The 25,204-nt window shown below is 44.3% G+C and overlaps 1 protein-coding gene across 1 annotated transcript in view; it reads right to left on the bottom strand.

The window, feature by feature from the left end:
- Positions 1 to 25,204, bottom strand: part of Skap1 (src kinase associated phosphoprotein 1) — a 270,687-nt gene that overhangs the window by 38,699 nt on the left and 206,784 nt on the right. Inside the window, exons 5-9 of the mRNA XM_035448147.1 lie at positions 12,605 to 12,682; positions 11,348 to 11,431; positions 7,227 to 7,351; positions 4,709 to 4,772; positions 2,425 to 2,607 (exon numbers count right to left, since the gene is read on the bottom strand). Of these exons, the coding sequence (XP_035304038.1) occupies positions 2,425 to 2,607; positions 4,709 to 4,772; positions 7,227 to 7,351; positions 11,348 to 11,431; positions 12,605 to 12,682 (534 nt within the window). The remainder of the gene's footprint in view (positions 1 to 2,424; positions 2,608 to 4,708; positions 4,773 to 7,226; positions 7,352 to 11,347; positions 11,432 to 12,604; positions 12,683 to 25,204) is intronic.

The raw sequence follows: 25,204 nt of genomic DNA, 5'->3' as shown, positions 1-25,204 counted from the left end.
CCTCATGCTGTCTGTAAGAACTGTGGTGGATTTTGGCTTTTGTTTATTAGAAGCACAGGCAAGGTAGCTGCTGTCCTTTTAACCTGCAGCCAGAGAACCTGGCCTGCCTGCCTTCCTTCCTTCCTCCCTCCCTCCCTTCCTTCCTTCCTTCCTTCCTTCCTTCCTTCCTTCCTTCCTCCCTTCCTCCCTCCCTCCCTCCTTTCCTCCCTCCCTCCCTCCCTCCCTCCCTTCCTTCTTTCCATCCTTCCTTTCTTTTTTGTTTTTCAAGACAGGGTTTCTCTGTAGCTTTGGCTGTCCTGGAACTCACTCTGTAGACCAGGCTGGCCTCAAACTCACAGAGATCCACCTGCTTCTGCTTCTCCAGTGCTGGGATTAAAGGCATGTGCCATCACTGCCTGATTTGATCCTGGCTTTTTTATAGTATGGCTGCCTCACTTTCTGTGGATAGCTGTGGGCACAGGGTTGAGAAGGTGGACAAACCTCCATGCCCTTGGGTCCATTCTTTATATAAGCAGTGAGAGGTTTGGAGGGGTTCCCCAGACCCCAGCAGAGGGTGGGCATTCAGGAGGCAGGAGAAGCTTGTACCACTGAGAAGCCAGTGGAACACTCCTTGTCCCTGAATACTCCTTGTCCCAGAATAAGGTGATGGCCTCAAACTCATCCTGTTTTCTGAGGCCTCTTTCCCTCTGCTCTCCATCCTTGGGCATCAGCTCCACCCTTCCTGGCTTCTTTGAACACTACACACATCTCCTTTGCACGCCAGAAGGCAGAGTGGTCCAGGGCGGTGTCCCCAAACACTCTTCCCCAGTTGGAACCTAAGGTGGAGCCTCACCTGGATCTGTCCCAGAGCCCAGGCAGGAGTGAGCTGAATGTAAACTCACTGGGAAGACGCTGGCCAAGTTGGAGAGTGCATCTCCTTTTAGGGAGTGTGGTGAATTAGATCGTCTCTGCACCCTGCTGTTGCAATGGCACAGGCTGTGAAAGGGAGGATTCTCAGAGGAGCTGTGTTTTAATGTAGCAATTTGATTCAATTTTCCACTCTATAAAATTACCCATCACTGCTCGTTGCTTTCTAACAGACACCTTCACTCTTAATTTAACAATCCTATCGAATTCTGCCAGGGAAATTGGAAAAATTTATCACCTGTGAAATTTTATTTTCCTTTGGTTGTATCTGTTTTTGTAAAACTTCATTAACGACGATGACTTGCTGAGGAAATTATCATCTTTTTTTTTTTTTTTTTTAACTTCAGACACAAGAAATGGCTCGACCTCAACCAAGATATCATTTGCATAATAAAACACAACAAAAAAGGCTGGGGAAGCAGAGACTGGCAGAGGCAAGTCTTCTTGCTCCCTGCAGGAGCAAGGGGAAGGAGTGGACTCTCCTAGGTGGGGTTGTGTGGACACAGCCTTGCATCTTGACTGGGGGCAATGACGTGGCTTCTCTTTCAGGCAAGAGACAAATAGGGTACGCCTACTTAAGATGGTTGGACCCTCTTCTTAGGGAGCCTTGAAATGTAATTATTTACTGATGATGCTTTTAGCACGGGACCCTGTCTTCAGGGGCCTAAGTGTTAGATTCACCTTAGTTCCTAGGTTCATCTGGGATGCAGGTTTCCATTGCTATAAATTTTGGCTTAATTTGAATTTCTTAGCAGAGCACTAAACTCCTGGCAAATTTCCATCGCAGCGCTTTCTGAATGGACTTGAAGATTCAGCTTCCCCATTGTCTAAGTACCTCACAATTAAAAGGCTCAGGCTTTGGTTTTCCAGTCTGACCCCCACTGTGCTCTGCACTGTTCACCAGCTGCTGGATCCCCACCAGAAGTGGCTCCGTGGAAGCAGAGATGACTGTGCGTTTTCTGAGATGCTAGTGAGCCTGCCTTCTGAAGGCAAGGGCTCCATCGAGAGACCTCCTGCCACAGTGGCGGAGGCAAGCGGGGTTGGTTTATTCTCAGGTGATATTTTGGTTTTGGACAAGAATGAGTTGTGTTCTATCAGAGTTTTACTGTATCACTAAAATGGTTTGTTGGCATTTGTATAATTCAGACTTTTTAAAGCCTCTGTACCTTTGAGACAACTTTTTGTCCTTCTCTTGATCCTACAGAAAATAAGTGACAACAAGAGAGTTATGATAATTCACCCCCAAACTCATGGTAAACCAATGAAAACCAGAGGGAGTGTTCTCTGGCCTTTAACCTTAGAGGCACAGGAACAGATGACTTCATGTGGCACAGATGAAAGACACCTTGGTGGGCTTCATCTTGCTCCCAGAGCAAGGCAGAGCCACTCTACAGGGAGTCATGAACTTCCTACACTGTCCTCTGCAGACTTTTTTGGGGAACTGTCTCATTCTTCCACCAGGTCAAGAGTTTTTGAAAATAGGGGGAGGTGGGTAATTAGGAGATGAAAATATTTCACCTGGCAGGACTTCATAAATGTCCTCTTCTTCATCTGTAGGCTCAGGCAAGGTCTTGGCTCTGCACTGGGAACCAGACTTTGGGGAGTCAAAGCCATCAATGTCATCGTATGTTTCTTCCTCTTTCTCCTCTTCCTCCTCCTCTTCCTCTTCCTCTTCACAGGGAATGGTTGAGGAGCTCAGATCTGCCAAGGCAAAGATAAGAATGAGTAAAGGTAGAAAGAAAAAAAAAAGGAACGAGGCTGGGTGCAGAGAGGGGGGATGAGAGTAAAACGTGTCAGAAGAAAATGAAATGCTAGGCTAAGTGCGGTTATTTCTAAGACAGGCCTCGGTGGCAGGAATCTACAGAAGAGGCCAGCCCGGGACTGCATCAGGTTTAAGCCACCAACATAAATCGTCTCTGGCAATAAAACTTGGTCAGAATGAAGAGGCCTGGAAAGTATGGGTGTGTGAATGAAAACACAAGGTGAAGGAAAGAAAAGAGGCCGGATGAGGCACTGCCAGGGTGCTATGCTCTGTTCATCAAGCAGAAAACCAATGCGTGAGTGATGGCCCCGAGTTCTCGAAGGTGACAGAGCCAGGGCCACTATGGTGGAGCCTGAGCTCTTGGAAGCTCTTCTCCCGATGGTCTCATTGTAGAATTCAGACAAATTTGTTTGTGGAGAGGGAAGAAAAACAGGGAGAAAGCAGCAGGAGAAAAAAAATGGGGGGTGTGGAAAAACACCACTGTCATGCGACCAAATGGAATGGCTAAACAGCACAGTTACTATGTCCTTTTATGGCCTGGCTGACCTTAAATTGGGTCACTGAGTAGAGGACATTCAGCCATTACAGCGCTGGTGAGCGCCAGGGCAGGGAGGAAGATTGGTTTCAATTCTGGCAGGGGTGGGGGGTTAAGCTCATTCTCTGCCTTGGTGTGCTCCTGGAAGCCCCCACCGAGGGGCCCCTGCAGGACCCATGAGCACAGTGAGTGTACTCTGGGGAAGGGGAGGATGGAGAGACTTGAGCAGTTTATTTCAAAACACAATAAAACTGTTTGGCTTGATTAGGCTTTTAATAAAGATTTCCCAACAAATTTCATCTGAATTCTGGTGACTTCATATGGGGAAAGGATCAAAGGCACATTTGCGGCTTCAACCATATGTTATTATTTTGTTTGTTTTAAAGTAAAATGGAATGAATAATTTCTTCAATGTGAGATTCTGAAGGTACCACAGGGTACAGCTCAATAAAGCTGCTTTGGGTTTTATGGAGGTTTACACACTTAGGGGTATATTACACGCATAAATCCTAGGCACCTAGATGAGAGTGTACCCTGTAGCCTCACCATCAATGCTCATGTTTGCCTAGTTCCAGTCTATTATAGGAGATGCTGTCGGTGCTCACCACAGTTTGTTTTTGTGACAGCAGAGGTATAAGTGAGAAAAAGAGGCAATTCTTGTAATTAAGGCTCCACTGCTTCCTGCTTTTTAATCCACAATAAAATCTTACTGCAGAATAATAAACCGTGATGAGAAAGCTTGGTGATTTTAGGTGGCTGTGCACCTCTGTCCTGGGCCATGCACAAAGTTGGTGTTCTTATGTTTTGCCCTGGCAGGGTTTAGCTAGGATGGCCTATGAGCATCCTCTTTGGCCAAATCTACCTGCTAGGCCACTCCCAGGCAAAGCTTCCTGGGCCATTGTGGCTGCTGCACCAGGCCTGCAGGCTGGCTGGTAGAGGGTATTCTAAGAACAGCTGTTTAACCTCATCAGGCAGGACTCTTGCCATCCCAAGGCAAGGAATGTTTTACTGTGGCTTGGGAAACAGCAATTTCGTTTTAATGTCCAGTGTCCCTGATGCCCACCAAGATGAGTCTAGGACAAAACTAGGACAAAAACAAAACTAAAAAGAGGAGGAGAGGAGAGGGAGGGTTTTGGATCTCAATTAGATGATGGTTATTATGAATTACCCTTCCTTATGAATAAAAGGGGTTGGGGGACAGTGACTTGAGCTAAAAACTGGCTTTCAGAATCTTTTCCACACGATGACTAGTATTATAGGCTTGTCTGCATGGCCTCATCGGGTAAGCAATGACATCAGAGGGGATCTCCAGGTGGGTCACTGCCTTGCCTTCTCGTTCATATATGGTATCATTTGTTGTTATAAATAAGGGCAGTATGGGGTAGGAGAGAATAGAGGGTCAGGAAGAAGAACACATATGGGCACCTATAGATTAAACTTTCAAAACAGAACTTCAGCTGCAAATCCACTCATGTAGCATATGTATTTGAAATGATAGCTCTTACCTTTTAACAAGAAACTTATTTGATCCACCCAGTCTCTGGCTTCAGCTGGACTAAGAGCTGTAAACTAGAGAAGAACGAGGGGATTAATTTAGCCACCACCTTCACTAAAACTGCTATGACTCCTGCTAAATAGACTCAAAGGATTCTGGGTTTCAGAACCGAGCATGAAGCTTAGGATTCTCCATCTCTTTGCCATTTAGAAAAAAAAAAAAAGACCAAAACATCTCACACAGCTGCTTACTTAATGCCTTCAGCAAAGTTACACACCAAGGAGGACAGCTTTAAGTCTGGATGCTTATGTTCTTGTATATCCGCTCATTTGATTACTTTTTCATCAGAGATTCATGGGAGAAAAGTTTATGGGGGAAAAAAGCAAATCAACATGGACACGAGATGGGAATACTACAAGGGAAGGGTCTTTGACAGTAAGGGGATTTGTGTTTCAGTGTCAGGGCTGATACTAGAGGCCTTGTGCATGCAAAGTTGAGTACTCCTATTCCACAGCAGGATGTTGGGAAGAGGCAGGGAGCACTTATTTTTGCTTAGAGCAGGCTTGGGGGACAGTGGATTGCTGAAGTAATGTTGTTTTGGTTGTTTTTTAAGAGAATTGATGGAAAGGAATGGAGGGAGCTGAACACTTCAGCCATGGGAACCATGTGAGCAGAGAGAACATCGCATGAACGACTACAAGCAGGTCAGGTGGACTGGAGAACACGTACAGGTGAGAACAGAGGGTCAGGCAGGAGGAGTCTGCCTAGACATAAAATGTAGGCAACAGGAAGCCACTGTCAGATCTAGCAAAGAGTGTGGGTGATTCTATCAGTAGCTGTGGCTAGGAAGGATTGGACTAGGGATATCTGGAGACTGAAGACCAATTAGGAAGCTGTTTAAGAGCCCTCTGGGTGAAGTGATAGGGAGTTAGCTACTGTGATGGCCGTGGGAATAAATAAAGAGAGGAAGAAAGGACCAAAGGAAGAATCCACGGCTCAGAGTGATGGTTTAGATTCACTGGGTGAAAGACAGGCAAGCAAACAGTCCACATTCTGATTCACAAAATTGAGTAGCCAAGCACCAACCCTTTGCAATTTTTAAAACAAATCAACTTGAAATGAAAGAACATTTTAATTCTATGGCCATTAGGGTTCGATAAAAGCACATGCTGCATAAGAAATACAGGTTCATTATCATTGTGTGTGTGTGTGTGTGCAAGCAAGTATGCATACTCTTTGTATACACACAGAAGCCAGAGGGCATTGATGTTCTCCTCTATAACTTTCAACATTATTCCTTTGAGGCAGAGTCTCTCCTTGAACTTTGGGCTCGTGTTTTTTGGTTAGGCTGGCACTCAGCAGGCCCCAGAAATCCTTGGGTCTCTCTCTATCCCCCATGGTTCTAGTCTTAAAGGAGTGCATGAGACCACATCTGGCTTGTTACATGGGTTCTGGATTTGAACTCAGCTTTTCCTGGTTGTGTAACAACCTTGAGTCATCTGAATCATCTCTCGAGGATTGTCGTAGTTTCTGAAAAAACACACAGTTCTAGAAAGTGTTTCTAGGGATATTGTTTGAACTTTTCACATAAGCTTTGATCTGGAATTAGTAATATTATAATTTAATAATAATAGTAACTTAGAAACATGCTGAGTGCATACATCTGTTACATAAAGTTTAAGTTAAACTTTAAAACATCTGGATATTGCATAATGAAGACATAAATCATTTTATCAAATTATTGTCAAGACACTATCAAGGGCAAAAAGTTGAGTATGGAGGAAAATTTGAGAATACAGAATTGTTAACTTAATTTTTGTATGTTTTTTCTTTTTTTCTAAGGTAGCTAAAGTTCAGTTACATAACTTTGGTGAAGATGTGATAAATTAAAGATTATCTGCAAGACAATATACACATATATGTAAAATACATACTTGATGAATATCAATATATTCACTCTGACATAGTTTTAAAAAGGAGTAGTGAATATTCAAAAATATATAAAATTACCATAATGAGGAATAAGTTTCTCATTGACAAGGCCAGACTTCACTATTTCTGCTCTGAAACCATTGCCATTAAGGGCTGGGTAATTCTTCTAGAGACATAGCATATCCACGCCCAGAGGGGAGGTTTTAGACAGAAAGGCAAACACAGAAAAAGTTATTTTTCATTCTGTTGCTTATTTTGGGTTTCAGGGAAGGACATAGGTTGACCAGTTGGAAAACAGAGAGAATGGGAACTTCAGTGGTGAAATCAGCCTGTGAGCAAGGAATTGGACTGTGGGTTGTAATAACCAAGAATCTCACCTGTGGGATGCTACTGGGAAGATAGGCGAGGGGTGAACTTAGCAGCAGATGAGAGGGGAGCATGACACAGCAAAGGGTGGAGCAGGACAGCAGGTCTTAGCTGGTGAGACACGAGCGGATATCACACAGGACAGGATCCAGCAGAATGACCAGTGTCCATGGCTCACATGCAACAGCAAGGAAAATGCAAAGCTAATAAGGATCACCAGGCCGCCCTACCTCATAGCTGCGCCTATCCTGGGAAGTCAGTTCAAAGCAGGATTCTTTCTTGGAGTCTTTTCGAAGGTGGGGAGCCATCCGGACACTGTAGCCTTTAATGAGGAAGGTCCCTTTAGGCTGCTTGCCTGCAAAATAGCAAAGCTCCCTGTATCTCCAGAGAGACACAACAGTGAAGGGAAGGCATCTTCTCTGGTAAGGGAAATAAAAAGCACCAAACAGCTGTTACATCCCCGAGGAACCACAATTGTCTAAGAAAGGTTCTTAGGGACACCTGGGAAGAGGTTATGGCCATCGTCAGACAGATCAGCACCAAGCAAGGAGAATCCAACATGAAAGGTTATTTTACCAAAAGTGTCCAAGAGAGACGGAGAATTTATTAGAATGTTAAGAGATCTATAATAACAGAGAGCAGGAGTTATTACAGCTGGGAGAGTGGCTGTAAACGTGAGGCTCTTGAAAGCTATTACAGAGCCCAAACATTATTATCAGGGCCAGCAGAGCTCACGTTCAAGGAGGGGCAGAGCATCACAGAAGGTTATCCTCAAGCCCCTGAATCTCCTTCCATACCCTACCTCAAATGCTCATCCTTCCCCTGCGGGCCAGGTGGGAATTTATGCTAGAGGAAGAATAATTCAAACTCAGCATCGGATCCTCTTCCAAGAGGTAAATGGGGAAAGTAGCCAAGAAGGGTCTCATGAGAGGAGGAGGAAGGTGACAAAGAGAAAGGGACCCCAAATGAAGGAAAAGAGATGCCACTCTGCGGGTCATCTCTGTTCTAAACAAATACAATATCGGACTCTTCCCTATTTCCCCGAGAGAGGCTGTGCCTGTGTTCTGTGGTTCAGACAGAACATGCAGAGGGGTGAGGACGGAGCCCTCTGCCAAGTGGAGCCAAGTGGAGTGAATTGGAGTTGAATCTTTCCCTCACCCCATCCAGTGCTAAAGACTGAACCTGTGGCCTCAGATGCCTTTGGATGATGGTGGCAATTGAGAGAGAGAGAGAGAGAGAGAGAGAGAGAGAGAGAGAGAGAGAGGAGAGAGAGAGAGAGAGAGAGAGAAGGAGGGGCAGAAATGGATGGGGAGAGAAGGGAGGAAGGGAGGGGGAGAGGGGGGAAGAGAAGGAGACAGAGAGGGAGGGAGGGGGAGAGGTTCTATTTTTACCTGATTGAGCTAAAAGAAACACACAAACACTATACCCACGGAGAAAATGTCCTGGGCACAATAAGGAGTAACTGGCGAGAGGGGAGCCATGCAACAGTGCTTTTTGACACCAGAATCTTTTTTGCTAAAGTATCCCTCCTTGTTCTAACTGGCCACTAAAATGTTTTGTTGCTTCTTTGGTCGCCAGATTTTATTTCACCCTGACAGCAAAATGGTCAATAAAAGTCTCCTAGCCTCTTGCTCTCTCTCCATTCCCCCCACCTCGTAAGACCTGAGTTCTGAATGAACAGACTTGGCTTTATACCCAGATATGCCAACACTTATCATTTTTTATTAGTTCAAATTAGGAACAAGCTTATTACACTTATCATTTTTTAAAGACATTTATTTATTTTTATTCCCTGTGTATGGGTGTTTAGCTTGCATGTATATATGTGTACCATGAGCATGTGTGGTGTCTTCAGAGGACAGATGAGGGTTTCAGATCTCTTGGAAATGGAGTTACAGATGGCTATGCGACCCTGCATGGATGCTAGGAACTGAACTTGGGTCCTTTGCAAGAGCAATAAGTGCTCTTAACCATGGAGACCTTTTTTCCAGCTTTCCGACCACTTATTTAAATGCAAGAGAAATGATGGACAGTTTTACAGTGGTCCAGATATCATACCAGTTTGAAGCATGGGGTGACTGTCTGTCTTGTAGGCCTAGAATTAACTAATTAATTAGCCAAGTTTTTGAGACAGAGTCTCATATAGCCCAGGCTAGCCTTTAACTCCCTACACAGTTGAGGATGGCCTTGAACTCCAGATCCTCCAGACTCTACCTTCTGAGCACCAAGATCACAGGCATGCACCATCACACTGGTTTTATGCAGTGCTGAGGACCGAACCCAGAGCTTCATGCATGCTAGGCAAGCATCTACCAATTAAGCTGTACCTCCAAGCCCGAGGCCTAGAATTCAGAGGAGAATGCACACTTGCTGAACTTGCAAGTGGGCTGCGGGTTGGAAGGTCACTAGCAGGCTGCCATTAACTCCAACTACCCCTGAGTGGGAAAAATTCTGAGGATTCCTCGATGGTCCAAAGGTGAGATCAGTGACACTGCTTCAGGAGGAGGGACAGAGTGAGGCAGTTGCTACAAAACCAACAAATCCTAAGGATTCCAGGTCACTGGCAAAACTGTGGTTCATTCTGCCATGGTTGGACTAAAGATGCTGGGAGACTGTTCTCAGGCTAGGTGTCCAGGCATCAGGAGAATACAGTTTAGAAAGGAAGGGAGGGCAAACGGTGTATAACTGGAAGGCAAATCTAAGATCTTCTTTGTAGAACTACCTCTGGTTTCTGCATGGAGGTGGGCGAGTCCAAGGTAGCCCCTTTGAGAACTTCATCTCCTCTCCCTCTTGATTCCAATCTGCAGAATGGTATCCCCTCCCTGGGAGTTGGCTTTTTTTTTCTTTTTCTTTTTTTGAGACAGGGTTTCTCTGTGTAACAGCTCTAGAATTTGCTTTGTAGATCAGGTTGGCCTTGAATTAACAGAGATCTGCCTGCCTCTACCTTCCAATTGCTGGGATTACAGGTGTGTACCACCACCACCAGGCCTACAGTAATAACTTTGAACTTGTATTTATTTGTAGTTCTCACCAATTGTGCTTAAACCCTCTCTTCCCTCTCTGGGACTAAGCAACTGTGTTCAATGTGGATGAGAGGTCGTTAGCACTTGGTGGCTCATTAAGAAACTGCCTCTGAGTCAACACTTGGCTGTTACTGCTGACATCTGGCTGAAGGGTGTCTCCTGGGTACAACTCTTTAGGCCTCAACACTCTGGCTCCAGGAATGTCCACTGGGTTATTATTTCCCAAGAGTTATGAATATGTTCTTAAAGAGTTTGAACCCTAAGGTTATATTTCTGGGATATTGTTAAACACTGCTTAAATTTTTCTCAGAATTATTATTATTATATTATTGTTATTATTTTGTGTGTGGTGCTAGGAATTTGATTCAGGGCCTTGAGTACACTGGGTAAGTGCTCTACCACTGAGCTATATCTCCAGTTCTTGGCTTTGGAAACAGGCTCTTGCTACATAGCTCAGGCTAGGATTGAACATGTGATACTCTTGTGATCCTCATGCCTCAGTTGGGACTGCAGGAGTGTGCTATCATGCTTGACATCTTAATTTTTTTTCTTGCTGTTGTTGTTGTTGCTGTTTGTTTTAACATCGCTCTCTCTCTCTCTCTCTCTCTCTCTCTCTCTCTCTCTCTCTGTGTGTGTGTTCTCACTTGCACATGAATGTGTGCGTGTGGTCCTGTTTGTGAGTGCAGGTGCATGCAAGCCACAGTGCACACAAGGAGGTTAGAGCATGCTTTTGGTGATGGTTCTTGTCTTCCACCTGCTTGAGAAAGGGTTTCTTGTTTGCTGCTGTGTGCTCGAGGCCAGCAGGTCTAAGGGTTCTGGGGGATTCTCCTGGTTTTTCCTCTCAGATCCTTGTATTTTCTGACTTTCATCTCACTATAACTTCTGCTTCCCGTCTCACTGTGAAAGCACTGGGGTTACAGACCTGTATGACCACCATTAGCTTTACATGGGCTCTGGGGATTTGAACTCAAGTCCTCATGCTTATGCAGCAAGCATTTTATTCAGTGAGCCATTTCTCCAGCCTATTTATTTATTTATTTATTTATTTATTTATTTAAAGAATGCTTAACCATTCAACTCCGATAGTATTGTGTAGTAAGTCACAATAGACCATAACCCATCCATATATTGAGCACACTTTGTGTTTAAAGAGGAAAAAAGTGCTAAACTGGTCTGTGTTTTTGATGGTGGGCAAGGCGTTAGTTACCCAAGTCTGTTTCTTTGCTAAGCTTCTTGCTCTATGGGTGTTAGTTAAGGTCTGCTATCTAGAGATCGCAGTTCTGGCATCCAGGAGTGAGGGTGCTGCCGAGTAAGTGGAGAACACTTACTTTTCTCGTTCGCATAGTAGAGGAAGAGGCCTCTGCTGACAACACACCATCGCTTCTGCCACTCTGACCCAAAGAAGCTGTGATCTACGTGGAGGAGAGAGAAGAGACATAAATCCAGGTAACTAGAATCGCCCAAGAGTCTGTAAAATCCAACAACACAGTCGAGTGGGTTATTGTTTTATTTCCCAGGTTAATGGACTGTAAAACCCTCCTTTTCACTCCCACAGGTTATCCCATATTGACTGAGTGGCGAGGATGAACTCCATCACAGGCCCCCGTTCTTAGTAAGGTTGCCCCTCTGCTTTCATGGCTATCTTTTCATCTAGCTTGCTTTCTATCCCTTAGGATCAAATCTTACCCTGCATTGTTCAAACTTCCTACGACATCTTTGTTTGTATTTTAGAGACAGAGTCTCCCTGGGTAATCCAGGCCAGCCTGAAACCTATGGCTATCCTCTTGCCTCCACCTCTCTAGTGCTGGGATTATAGGCAAACATCATTATACCCAACTAGCATCATTTCCTTATGTGTTGCTTTCCGTGAACCAAAATGATACTCCATGTCCTCCAGGCCATGGCCAGGAGAAGGACTTTCTTGTTCTTCTTCTTTCTGAGAATGTGTGGTAAACCAATTTGCTTGTTGAGCATTGAAACAAGGATTCTGACCCTTGTAGTACCTATTTTAATTGAATGATTTAAAGGGTCAAGAATTGGGTATGTCTGAAATCTGGAAGTAGGCTACTTTCTTTTCTTTTTCAAGACCAGGTTTCTCTGTGTAGTCCTGGCTATCCCGGAACTCACTCTGTAGACCAGGCTGGCCTTGAATCCAGAGACCCATCTGTCTCTGCCTCCCAAGTGCTGAGATTAAAGGTGTGTGCCAACACCACCCTCTGGCTACAGTGTCACTCTTTATGGGTAGTACACTGAGAGACGAGGACAAGAATATCATCCATCCATCCATCCATCCACTCATGAAGATCTGCTTGTCTCTGCCTCCCACGTGCTAGTTAAAGATGCCACAACTGGGTTAGAACCAATCCTAATGAAGCCCACAGTTTGCTGAAGATTTGGGCCTGCTCTGTTTAGTTACACACACTAATACCACACTTCCTTCATTTTCTGGCTTTTTGCCTTATCTGGGCTTAGCACAGTACTGGGCCCTGGGAAAACATCCTATAGTCTAGCAAGATCTCCCTCCCTTCTTTCCTCTCTCCCTCCCTCCCCTGGAATGATCCACTCTTCATGGGTCCAATTAATACCTTTGCTTTTCTTCTCCAGGTATCCTTGCTTGATGATGGTATCCAGCTCCTGAGCCCCTCTTAAGATGTTTTCCACGCCTAAAAGGAATGACAGTAAAATGTTTTGTTTAAACCTGATAGAATTTCCTCTTAAGCTACTTTAGATTATTCACATTAATGATGGAGTCTAGAAGGGTAATTGTTGAAACATAACACAAAATACAACAATTTCTATATGATTAGGGGAAAAAGTTAATTTTCTTCCTAATTATATCTAATGCTAATATTGCTTAAAATGACTAACCATACATTAACTCGTGGTAAGGGGAGGTAGCCTAAATATGCACTGATTGGCAGGAAAAGGACTCTGGGGAATTAGGAATTTGCAGTGGATATAAACTCTAAATTGGGTAATCCACACTGAGATAATCAAAAGTCAGATGAATAGCAACCAGGAAGGACAAGCTTCAATGAGTAATAGACCCTACTTTGCATGCAGTCATTTCACAAGGGACAATAAAGAGATAGCCACGCGGTGGGTTTTGTTGTTGTTATTTTTGTGTGTGTATTTGTGCTTGCCTGTGTGTGTGTTTGGGTGCATGCATACATATGTGGGAGTGTGTGTTTGTAGGCCAGAGTTTGAACTGGGAGTCTTCCTCTATTGCTTGTTCTCCACCTTAGTTTTTGAGGCAGGGTCTCTCTTTGAACCTGGAGCTCACCTATAGGCTATGCTGGCTGGCTGGTGAACTCTGGGGACTGTGACTGTCTCCACACCCCCAGTGCTGGGCTTATAGGCTAGTGTTACTTTGTCCAGCTTTTATGCGGGTACTAGGGATGCAAACTCTGGTCTGCACTTTTTCTACTGAGCCATTGCCCCAAGCCTGTTTCATATGGACAGTCTCTCTGGGGAACATAAATTTTATGAAGCTCACACGAAGAAGGGCAACGTAAGGTGAATTTTTTTTTTCCCGAGACAGGGTTTCTCTGTGGCTTTGGAGGCTGTCCTGGAACTAGCTCTTGTAGACCAGGCTGGTCTCAAACTCACAGAGATCTGCCTGCCTCTGCCTCCCAAGTGCTGGGATTAAAGGCGTGCGCCACCAATGCCCGGCTGAATTTGGCAATAATCACCAGATCTTGGGTTTTTCAAAGTATGGTGTGTGTGTGTGTGTGTGTGTGTGTGTGTGTGTGTGTGTGTCTAAGAATCATAGAAGCTTTAGCAAGAAAAAGAAGGCCTTGGGGCTGACATCAACCTTTAACTGCAGGACAGTGACATTCTTGGCTTTTAATAGCTTCCTTAGGTACAAATTTATTGAGATGCCAAGGTCCTGATTCATCTTCCAGCCTTGGGGGTTACTTCATAGAAAAGGAGGGCAAAACATGGAGGCAAGAAACGACTTCTCAACAATAAAACAAGAAAGAACAACAGCTGCAGCATTTATTTATTTATTTAAGCTGTGCTGGATCATGCAACCCTTCTGTCTCCACACCCTGAATGCTTATAAGCATGGACCACTATGTCTAGCTCCCCTAAAAGTTCTGGAAAACATAACTCTGCATTTCCCTCTTCTCTTCTCTTCTGTCTCCTGTCCTCTCCTTTCTTCTCTAGTGTATGGTCTACTACTAAGGTACAACCCTGGCCCCACTTGACATTTTTTGAAACATTCCTAAAATTTTAATTAATTAATGTGTGTGTGTGTGTGTGTGTGTGTGTGTGTGTGTGTGTGTGTGTGTGTTTAGTCAGTCTCTTCCACCATGTGGAGTCCTGGGGATTGAACTCAGGGAGTCAGACTCTACATCAAGTACCTTTGACTACAGAGCCATCTCACTGGCCCCAACTTTACGTTTCTGAATTAGGACACACAGAAGAGAGTGGGCTAAAAGAAGCTTAATATTTGCTTTTTAGTCCTCCAACCCAAGTGTTTAACAGTTTGATTTTAAGATTTATAAAGAAAATCATTGAAAATACATTGCATATACAATTTTTAAAGAATAAATAGAAATATTTCTTTAAAAAATTATGACGACACAATGAAACTTCCCAAGGAGGGAGTCAAATGACAGTCCTACTCAGCCATGATGCTTATGAACCAGACTGATGGCCTTAAAGGCACAATAACCTCCGGATGCAGTAGTGGTACATGTACTTTGGCAGTAACCAACAGTTCTCAACTTGGACATAGGACCTGTTCAACAAGAGGGAACTTATTCTTAGCTGTCTACTCAGTCCTAGTAAAGACGTGGTTATCAGAGGAGAATTTACAACCTCTAATTTACTAGACCAACATAATCCCTAATGGCAATCTGTAAACATTTGTCCTTAATCCCAAAGATAAATGTAGTCCTCATTCCTTATCAAGGAAATTTCTCTTTGCAATAGGTGGAGACCACTACAGAAAACCACAACTAATCAAAATTCAGAGTTGTGGAGCCCAGTCCCAATGAGAGTACATCTACAAAACACTCCTGCGCCTAAGGCTTAGCGGACATTGCAGAAGAGGGGACAGGAAGATTGTAAGAGCAGGATCGGGGACTTTGCTGTGAAATTGTGTTTCCTAGTAATGTCAGAAACTACATACATAAAGTCTCACCAACATGACTGCCCCAAATGTGAGCTGAATAAGAATGACACCAGTGGACATGCCAAACTGGTCAGGGAAAAGTCCACAAGGCCTTAACCCTACACAAAGGGTAGGTAACTGAGGAAGGCTAGGAGTGGGAGAGGCAGCCTCCCCAGGGAAGAACACATCAAATGGTCAGCCCTGAAAACATTCATACAAGTAACATTATACAGACAGAACAGGTTATATTTAGGATTACATATGTATATACATACACAAATGCAATAACAGTGAAAAAAGAGGCCATGCATTTGAAGGAGAGTGGGAACTGGTACGCGGGAGAATTTGAAGGGAAGAAAGGCATAGGAGAAATGTCATAATTGTATTATAATCTCAAAAAAGTGTTATATTGCTGGGCAGTATTGGAGCACGCTTTTAATCTGGCCTCTAATGTCCTAGAACTCGCTCTAGAGACCACGCTGGCTTTGAACTCACAGAGATCTGCCTGCCTCTGCCTCCCAGGGGCAGGGATTAAAGGTGTGTGATGTTACACTCGGTTTAGGATGGTACCCTTTTCTGGCCTCTAGGTATCTGTACTTACACCCACAAACTTCCCTTCCCTGACACATACACATAATTGAAATGAATCTCTAAAAAAACAAGTCAAATCTGCATAACAAAATAAAGCACAACCACAAATGAATCAACTGGGCCACTGTGTGGTGTCTTCAAACTTAAGGGTGAAACCACTTTTTCTGCCCAACAGTCATTTTTGGACCTCGCAATAGCTAACATCTATTCAGCAGTGCTTTGCCCAGTGCTTTACTTGCTTTTTGTTTTTTTAAAAATAAAATATTTTGAGCTAGAAATGTAGCTCAGTGGTAGAGTGCTTGCCTAGCATGTGTGAGCTCTAAGTTCAATTCCCAGCATCCCCAACACACACACACACACACACACACACACAGCCCACAATTAAGATGACCATTTTGCTATCTCAAGCACAGTTTTTAAAACATAGATCATAGGGCTGGAGCCATGGCTCCGTGGTTAAGACTGCTCACTACTTTTGTTTTGGTTCCTAGTACTCAGACTGCAACTCTGATCCCAAGGCCTCTGATGCCCTCTTCTGGCCTCTGAAGGTACCGGCCCTTATGGGGGGCACATACATATATGCATGCAAACACTTATAAAAATAAAAATAAAAATCTTTTAAAAAACCCACAAACATGGACTGGAGATCAGAGAGATGGCACGGTGGCTAAGAATGTGTGCTGCTCTTACAGAAGACTAGAGTTTGCTTCCCAGCACCCAGGTTCAGCAGCTTTCAACAGCCTATAACTTTTTTTTTTTTTTTTTTTCAAACAGCCTATAATTTTAGATCCAGGGGAATCTGATGCTTGTGGCTTCCACATGCATCTGTACTCACATGTACGTGTACACACACATACACATACACACACATATATACACACACACACAACACATCTAAAAATAAATCAGAAGTCTTTTATTGGCTTTATGTGATCTGTTTTTTTTTTTTTATTCAATTGACTTGTTGTCGACTTCCTTGTCCATAGAATCTTTTCCTTCTATCCTTTCTCCCCCCCTCTCATCTCTCCCTTCATCTCTCCCTCTCTGCTTCTCCTTCTTTGTTTTTGAGACAGGGTCTTATTATATAACCCTGGCTGGTCTGGAACTCATGATATAGACCAGGCTGGCCATCCTTTCAGATGGGGTTTGGGGTACATGCTTGAGATGAACCACAACAAATGAAAGTTCATTTTTCTAGAGCTTTTCTACCCCACCACCCCCATGCCCTGAAATTCGAGTCCCCCTGAAAACACCCCCCCAAGAACTGACGCTGATTCTTTTTCAGGTGGGAGGGAGGTCATGTGAGGTGAAGACTGACAACAGGGAAAACACTCAGATGGACGTTTTTCTCTGACTAACTGTTCAAAGAACTGCTCCTGGAGGCCTCAAATTCAAATGAAAGACACCAGGCTGAGAGAGACAGGATCCCCCAAGCCACATCTTGCTACAAGTTTCTTCATCTTTTTTAAGGTCTTGTTAAACTTAGAGAGTTTCTTGTTAAAGTCTGAATCATAAAAGACATGTTAAGAGTCTTATTAGAATTCAAACCTCCTTTTTTAAAATGCAAATCTAAATGCCATTTTATGGAACATTTATAATTATGAAAATGGAAAGACATCGCCTCGTGTGCGGGGAGAGTCTGTGTGTATGAATATTACATTAATGTGCCCACACCAGCTCACTGATCCTGCTGGCAGGAGCATAAAAAATGCTTGAGTGAAACTTTTATTTAGATGCTAAGACTCCAGGCCCCAGCGGGGTGACAGAGACAGCCCCTGTGAGTTGCCATCAGAGACAGAGCTTGAATTGAATTACCCAGGGGGGAGGAAGTAGTGATGAGCGCCGCTTCGCTTATTTAATTTCATTTACTTTCAGTACATTATCAGCATGAGGCTTTTCTCTCCCCACCAAGTGAAACCCAAGAACACCACCACCAAGAAAACAAAGGCATAATGGCAGCAGAGACATCTGAACTCCAAGTCACTAATTCTAGGCCTGCAGGGAGAGTGCCATCCTTCCTCCTCTCCCCCAGAGTCAGACTCAGCTTGCTAAAATCTGGGCCCTTGAATGAGTTGCTGAATGTCTCACTTGGTTGTTCACCAACAAGATCCCAAAGAGCGAGCGGTGTGGCTGGGGATGGGTTTTATACGCTACGCTTTTGTGTGTAAACAGGTAGATGTGGTTATGTTGCTTTCTTACACATTAGAGGGTTTTTGAGTTTGGGAAATATCTCACTTGGTTTCTCTGATGCATTGTGTGTGTGGGAAATGGGATTATAGGAGAAATTAAGAATGCTTATGGGAAGAAAAAATAGTCAAGCAAGCCCAATCAGCTTCTATTTGATTGACTGGAAAGGCATGGCTGTGAGTCTGATATTAGTCTTTCTCGTGTAGAGCTGATTCTGAATTCAGCTTCATTAATTCTCTGACCTGTCAGCTGAATCTATGAAACGAGGGTTGGAAGCCACTGTGTCCCTTCCACTGTCTCCTTTTTTAGTGTCATCTGGGGCCCTGATCAAGAACTGGTGACTTGGGAATGCTCATAGTTAGTTAAACTATGGCAGGTGAGGCAGGAGACTTTTCTACTGGAGTCCACACCCACTGTCCAACAAATGGCGCTATTCCTTACAGAGAGTGTAAATGCTTTCCATGGTGATGGGAAAACCAGGAAGAAGCCACAAACAGCTGTGCAAGTCTCTATTCAAAGGGAAAACCATGGATAGTTCAGTATAAAATTGTAAAAAGAGACACTATTTTTTTGGTCTATTACCTGAATAGAAGCTACCAGCCATCATAATGAAAAAAAAAAAGTAGAAACTGTTTCAATTTATTGTGAATAAACAGTCCTCTTGCATAAACCTGTGCATGTATCACATTGTATCAGCACAAAACAGAATTGCATTAGTGTCACAATCTCTTTCCACCACTACACTTAACTAAATGTCTCTGAGCAACTCACATAAAGAAAAGATTCACTTAGCTGAAGGATGTTTGGCCATAAAGATAAGATCAGCAGAGAAGTGTGTTACTCAGAAATGATGGCTGCCCAACTTCCATGGCAAATGAAGATAAAATAAATTCTCAGACATCCTTCTCTCTTCATCCAGATCCTTCTAAACCCTTACATCCCACCCCGAAACCAACACTGCCATAAAAAAATGACAGGGTAGGACTCCATCTCTCAGTGCTAAATGTGACTCTTCAGTCAGATACTCATGGCAACAACAATGGGGACCCTTTGGAGTGTGATACATTTCCATAAAGCAGTCAATAAAACAGACATGGGAGCTTACGTGCGTCACGGCCTATTTAACCAGCTGTGTTCTAGCCCACTGAGAAAAGAGAATTGGAGAAATCTGTTGGCAACACACAGCACAAGGCTAATAGCACAGGAGACCACCCGGTTCCCCTGCAAAAACGCTGCAGCCCTTGGAGAACAAACCAGGTGCCCACTAACTACTACCACAGGCAGTGGGTTTGGTATCTTGCTAACTCAACCTGAAAAGACCAATGATTTTGAAAGAAAATGTGTGTGTGTGTGTGTGTGTGTGTGTGTGTGTGTGTGTGTGTGTGTGTGTGTGCGCGCGCGCGCGCGCGCATCTGTCTCTGTGTTTTTTTTCCAGTTCTCTCCCAACTTAAATTGTGGACTTCTCTCATCACTCTTCTTCCTTTTAATTCAAGTTCAACTGTCTTGAAAAGAAACCAAATTTACCCAAGCCTAAAGATAGATAGCTACCTGGGGCATGGCTTTCAGGTCAGGTGAATGGCACTGGGGGTCTGGCTGGATGAGATTAGAGAAATCTGGTGTTTGAAGGCTAGGAATGGTCAGGTGCCATCTTAATTCCAACTCAGTAACTTCAGGAATCCATTTGCCTGCTGAGTTGTACAAAAACACATATTTTGTTCTTAAAATATTAAACTAAAAATTTATGTCAATATTCATGTACATGTATACACACACGTATATATTTATATATGGCATGTATTTGTAGGAACCCCAAGTGGCCAGCAGAGGGCACTAAATCTCCCAGGAGATGGAGTTACAGGCAGTTGTGAGCGGCTGGAAACTAAATACCGGGCCCTCTGGAAGAACAGCAGGTGCTCCGCTGAGCCATCTCTCCAGGCCCTGTGGCCTCCTATACTAAGCTTGTCCTTAGTCTCTTGTCTTTCTGGTTAACTACCCCCCGCCCCTCTTATTCTCAAGTTTTGGGAGCCAGCCAATGGTAGTCTGCTTTGGTGGCTCTTCTTCTGTTTCTCTGCGGTACACTCACGGAGTATTTTACCTTCTGTGGGGTCCCGCTGATATCCACTTGGGCTTGCACTCAACCCACCACATTTTTCTGCCATTGTGCTTTACTTTTTAAGGGATTTAGATAAACACATAAAAGGTGAACAAGTCTGAATCATTACCAATTGACTTTGGATGTCAAGGATTCAAAGACAGAGAAAGCACTCGACAGATGGCTTTAGACTGAATGGATGTGTTTGTGGGGAAACAGCCCAGTGCAGACGGAAGGCAGGGCATGAACACAGCACGGCTAATCAAGCTCAACTCCACGGGGACGAAGCTAGCAACTAAGCAAGGCGATGCATTTAGACACAACTGTGAAATGCCACACTTTATAGTTGCCACAGACAACCTTCTGGAAATCTTTTTTTGTTTTGTTTTTGAGACCCAGTCTTGTGATGTAGTGAGAACTGACCTTGTTGTAAGGATTCAGGTATTATGCCGACCCTGCCCCCTAACAATGGGCAGGATATGCATACCGACTGCTCAAAGGTCCCCGTGTTGAGGACTCTGTACGCATGTGCAAACATTCCCTTTTAAGCAAGCACCTTCCACCTGCTCGCCCCTTCCATCTCTGTTCCTCTCTTCCCCTTCCATCCTTGTTCCCGGTTGGCCAACATCTACCCATCCCTTTGCTCCCTTTCCCCAATAAGCTCCATGTGGGTTTTGTGGTTTGTGGTTCATATTTCATCACCTGCAGCTGCAGGAAAACAACACGTGTGATCCTTCTGTCTCAGCCTCCTGAATGCTGAGATTAGAGGTGTGTGCCACCATGCACCTTTAAGTTCCTATATTTTAAGAAATATAAGCTTAGACTCTTTGGCGTACTGTGATGGTCCATAAGGTTGTTTCGCTTTCTAGTTGTGTGTATTCTAAGAAGTCAACAGACATATGGAACAAAGTAAAAGTCTCAGATCCAGTAATAGGGCACACAAGATAAGACTGGAGGAATATTATTAGAGGGAGCAACTTGGAAGGCTCAAAAACTCTTTGTGGTCACCAAGGTAAGGTGACTTTTGTAAGGCTTCCCTTGCAGGCTGTAAGGGGGACACCCTTACAGAAGGACCCCCTGAAAGGCTCAGGCAGATCCCTAAGGCAGCTTAAAGGGCCCTGTGTTGCATGGCCACGTCATGGCTACTTCACTCATTAAGGGGCTGTGCAAGCTCCCCCTTTTAAACCCGAAGCATTATTCTCCTCTCTCGTCTTCCCTTCTCTTCACTTACTCTCTCTCTTCTCTCTCTTACTCTCTGCCCTGCTCTGTTCTTCCATTTCTCTCTCTCCCTCTCCCGCCCTATAATAAAGCCGTTAATGTGCTCTCCATAGTTCATCTCTCATCTTTTGCACCTCTTTCTAATTTAAATCTAAGACACCCCACTACAGCATAGGGCTCATTTGGTAATCTTGGGCACAGTTTAGTGTAGGAAGAGATCTTAGTTTAAAAAGATTATTGAGCCAAACACACACACTGATCTCTTTTTCGGGAGCGTTCCATCACCAATGAGAAGACCTGAGGTGCTCTGCGGAAATGTGGAGTGTTCAGAGAGTGAAGAACTTTCTTATTCTTACAGAAAAACACAGACGAGGCCTGCGATGTCTGGGGGTGCCCCTCTCTCACATCTTCCCATAGCGTCTTTACCACGTGGACGTATTAGAGCAAAGCTCTTCTAGCTCCAGGTGTGGTAACCTTGACCCACCAAGGCTGCCGGCTCAGTACCTGGTAATAGTCCACTTCCTCCAGCAGGTGCGGGCGGTTCATCTTGAAGAATGGATAACTTAACATGACTGTTGCTCCTCCTTCACAGTTTCCTGACACATTCTGATTAGTTGAAGGGCATGGATTCTGAATCATTTTAGAGTTAGAACAGATTTAAAGTTTCTCTAGAATAATGTCACTCATTTGCATTCTGATATGCTTTTTAAGGAGAAAAGTCAATTAAAGGAAGCCATGATTTATCTTAGTTATGCTGCAGTCTGTAGTCACTAAACAAATCTGCACTTTCATAATTGATGCAATCAAGGATTTCCAAAGCAACTTTATTTCCTTAGGAAAAAAACAAAACCAAAAAACTGTTTCCCTCAGAGCTGCAGTTGATCCCACGGAAGAGAGCTGTACATGTGGGTGCTGGAAGATATGTGTTACAGCATGAGAAAGGCCATAGACTCTACGTCACCCAAACCAGGAATGCTCTGATGTCTACAACGCGGCACCCACAACTTCATTTTTGTCCTAGGAATCCATCCAGATTTCGTGTTATGGTTTGAATTTGAGATCTCTCTCATAGGCTTGTGGGTTTGTATACTTTATCTCCAGATGGTGGCGCTGTTTGGGGGGGTGTGGAGATTATGGAACCCTTGGAAAAGGGAGCTGGATGGCAGATTGGGTGCCCTAGGGTGGGCCTTTGGGGGTGATAGTCCAACCTTGTTTCTGGCTTGGTTTTTGCTTCTTCTCTTGCCCAGAATGCTCCCACTGTGATGAACTCTGCTGTGCCTTCCCTACCACAATGTTCTAAGCTTCTGAGACAGCGAGTCCATGTAAGCCGTAATCCCTCGAGTTGTTATGTGTGGTATCATAGTAGTAAGAAGAGCAACTTGTTAACTTTGTGGAACCACAAACAACCTGAAGTCTCTTGAGTTAAACCCCAGTAAGTGGTGACAGTGCAAAGTAGGAGTCTTGATACCAGTCCACATTGCAACCCTTCAAATAGCCTTGTTATTCTAAAAAGGAGGAAGAGCAGGTTTAGAAATGTCCAGTTGTCTCTTTAAAAACCTTGCAGTACACGTTCACCCCGTCCTGAGGCTGGGCACCATCATGCACACACCACTGGATGGAGATCATCTTTTTGTTTGTTTGTGTTGTGTGCTTTTGAGACAGGGTTTCTCTGTGTATTCCTGGCTGTCCTAGAATTTACTATGTAGACCAGGCTGGCCTTGAACTCACAGAGATCCTCCTACCTTTGCCTCCTGAGTGCTGAGATTGAAGGCGTGCACCACTACTCTTGGCTCGAGGGCATATCTTTACTGGCAGACGACAAAATTTCATTTTCAAATCCATTTCTATACTACCCACTGAACTGTGAGGACCCTGGGGTGCACTTCTGGGGTAGAGCATGTGCCTGGCAGGCATGATGCTTTGGGTTCGATTCCTAGAACAAAACAGTACTCATAAAATCCCCTGGTATCAACAACAAACAAATAAACAGAAAAGGCAGAAACCACAAATGCAGAAAAAGAAACACAAAGGAAAGTGTTTCACCTGGGTCTGCCATCACTCTTTCGGGTTGGCTTTGAAACTGAGATCCTCCTGTGTCTGCTCAAGTGCCAGGGTGACAGGCACACAGCAGGATTACCTGATTCCTCTGGCTCTGAACTCGCTCACCGCCTATCCATGTGACACACCGTGGCAGGAAGTCATCGCTCTAAAACTTGGACCTAGTTTGTCACATCACATTCCCGTTTAAAGTCCGCCCCCACCCCCCAGGGTTCTCTATTGACTATGAAATGCAGACACCTCTAAACACTTGGTTGTATACAAACTGTGGTGACATATTATGGTCTTTTATTTTTCGTGTTACAACAACCTTCCCGTTTCATCTCTCTGAACCTTTCACCTCCCAGCATTTTGGGCCTGATGAGTATCAATCTCTGCCTTCAGGAGTGTGCCCCCGGCACTTTACAGCACCTAGCCTTTGCTCGTACAGAGTTTGCTGTTTGGCATTTCACTTCCTGAATAGGAAGACCCCATTCAAAGCTGTGTGAATTGGCACAGCGTTCTGTTTTCTCCATGTAAAGTCACATACTCCTATTGTGGGCTCTAATACAATTTTCCATAGTGAAGTTTTATGTGACAGTCCGGGCTTCCAGGGACCATGAACTTTACTGTAACATTCTCTATGAGTACATCTTTGCTTAGTTTTATATGAGGCCCGAGTTCCATGTAAAGTCTGTCACGTGCCTTGAACAGGATACAGAAAAGGTACTACTCTTAGGAAAAAGACTATAGCTGTAGGCCTAGAGAGCAGGGAGGAAGATGAGCACAGATCCTATGGTCAAGGGAAGAGAGCTGACACCACGCTGGAAAGGACAGGAATGAAGCATACGTGCCTAGTGAAAGATGGTGGAGTCACAAAGATTCTAGTACTAAGGGGGGGGGGCACGCCATCTCTCTCGAGAAGGAGGGGAAGGGATGCTGGAGAGGGAACTTGGACCATGTAAATATCTGAGACTCATTGCAAGGTGTACTCTTGATTAGCTGTTGGATCGATGTAAGATTAAGAAGGATCCTTCTCCAGAGCACACGGGAAACTCGAGGAGTTCCATGCTGGCTATTTAATTTCTTGAAGCCTAAAGAAAAGCTGCCAGTGGGAAATGTGGTCCCTTTGATAGAGGGCAGCGAGAGTCATTATTTACACACCTGTTTCTCTCCGTATCCCCAGGGGTCTGGTATACACACAGTAGGTGTCGGATACATTTCTGCTAAACTGAACCGAATACCACTTCTTGCCTAAAGGGACTCTCAGTCTAAAAAGGCAATATGGGGGTGAATATTTGCTAGATAAATCATTTTCAAGCTACGAGTAGTAATTTTTGTTCTGCTGTATATTTACTACTTTAATTTAGGGGTTGGCAATGTGAAACAGGAAAGTTAAAAAAAAAAAGGGGAAGGAAGAGAAAGGACACAGCTAAAGAGCAGAGGGGGCACAGTGCTGAGGGTTACGGGAGGGCAAAGGGAATCTGGGGAAAAAATAGAAATGCCAAGGGCTTTAAGAGGAGAAAAGGTTGTTTTTTTTTTTTTTTTCTTCCACGACAGGGTTCTCTGTGTAGCGCTGGCTGTCCTGGAATTTGCTCTGTAGACTGGACTGACCTGGAACTCACAGAGATCCACCGGCCTCTGCCTCCTGAGTGCTGGGATCAAAGGTGTGTGCCACCACCGCCTGACCTAACTAAGTTTGTTTGTGTGTGACTGTAGGTGCAGGCATCCAGAGAAGGCAGAGGCACCCGATCTCTGGAGCTAGAGCACCTGACATGGGTGCTGGAAATCAAACCTGGGTCCCTCATGAACACAGTACACACTCTTAACCACTGAGCCATCTCTCCAGCTCCAGGAAGTATATTTTGGAGTCCTGTTTTGGAGCCTTGGACTTTGCCTGTCTCTAGGAAAGCATCGTGGGATGGCACTCAGAGGAAG

Source organism: Cricetulus griseus, chromosome 7 (assembly GCF_003668045.3).
Source record: "Cricetulus griseus strain 17A/GY chromosome 7, alternate assembly CriGri-PICRH-1.0, whole genome shotgun sequence".
NCBI classification, from domain to species: Eukaryota; Metazoa; Chordata; class Mammalia; order Rodentia; family Cricetidae; genus Cricetulus; species Cricetulus griseus.
The sequence above is the reverse complement of the archived record's forward strand: the minus strand, read 5'-3'. Positions and strand labels throughout refer to the sequence as shown.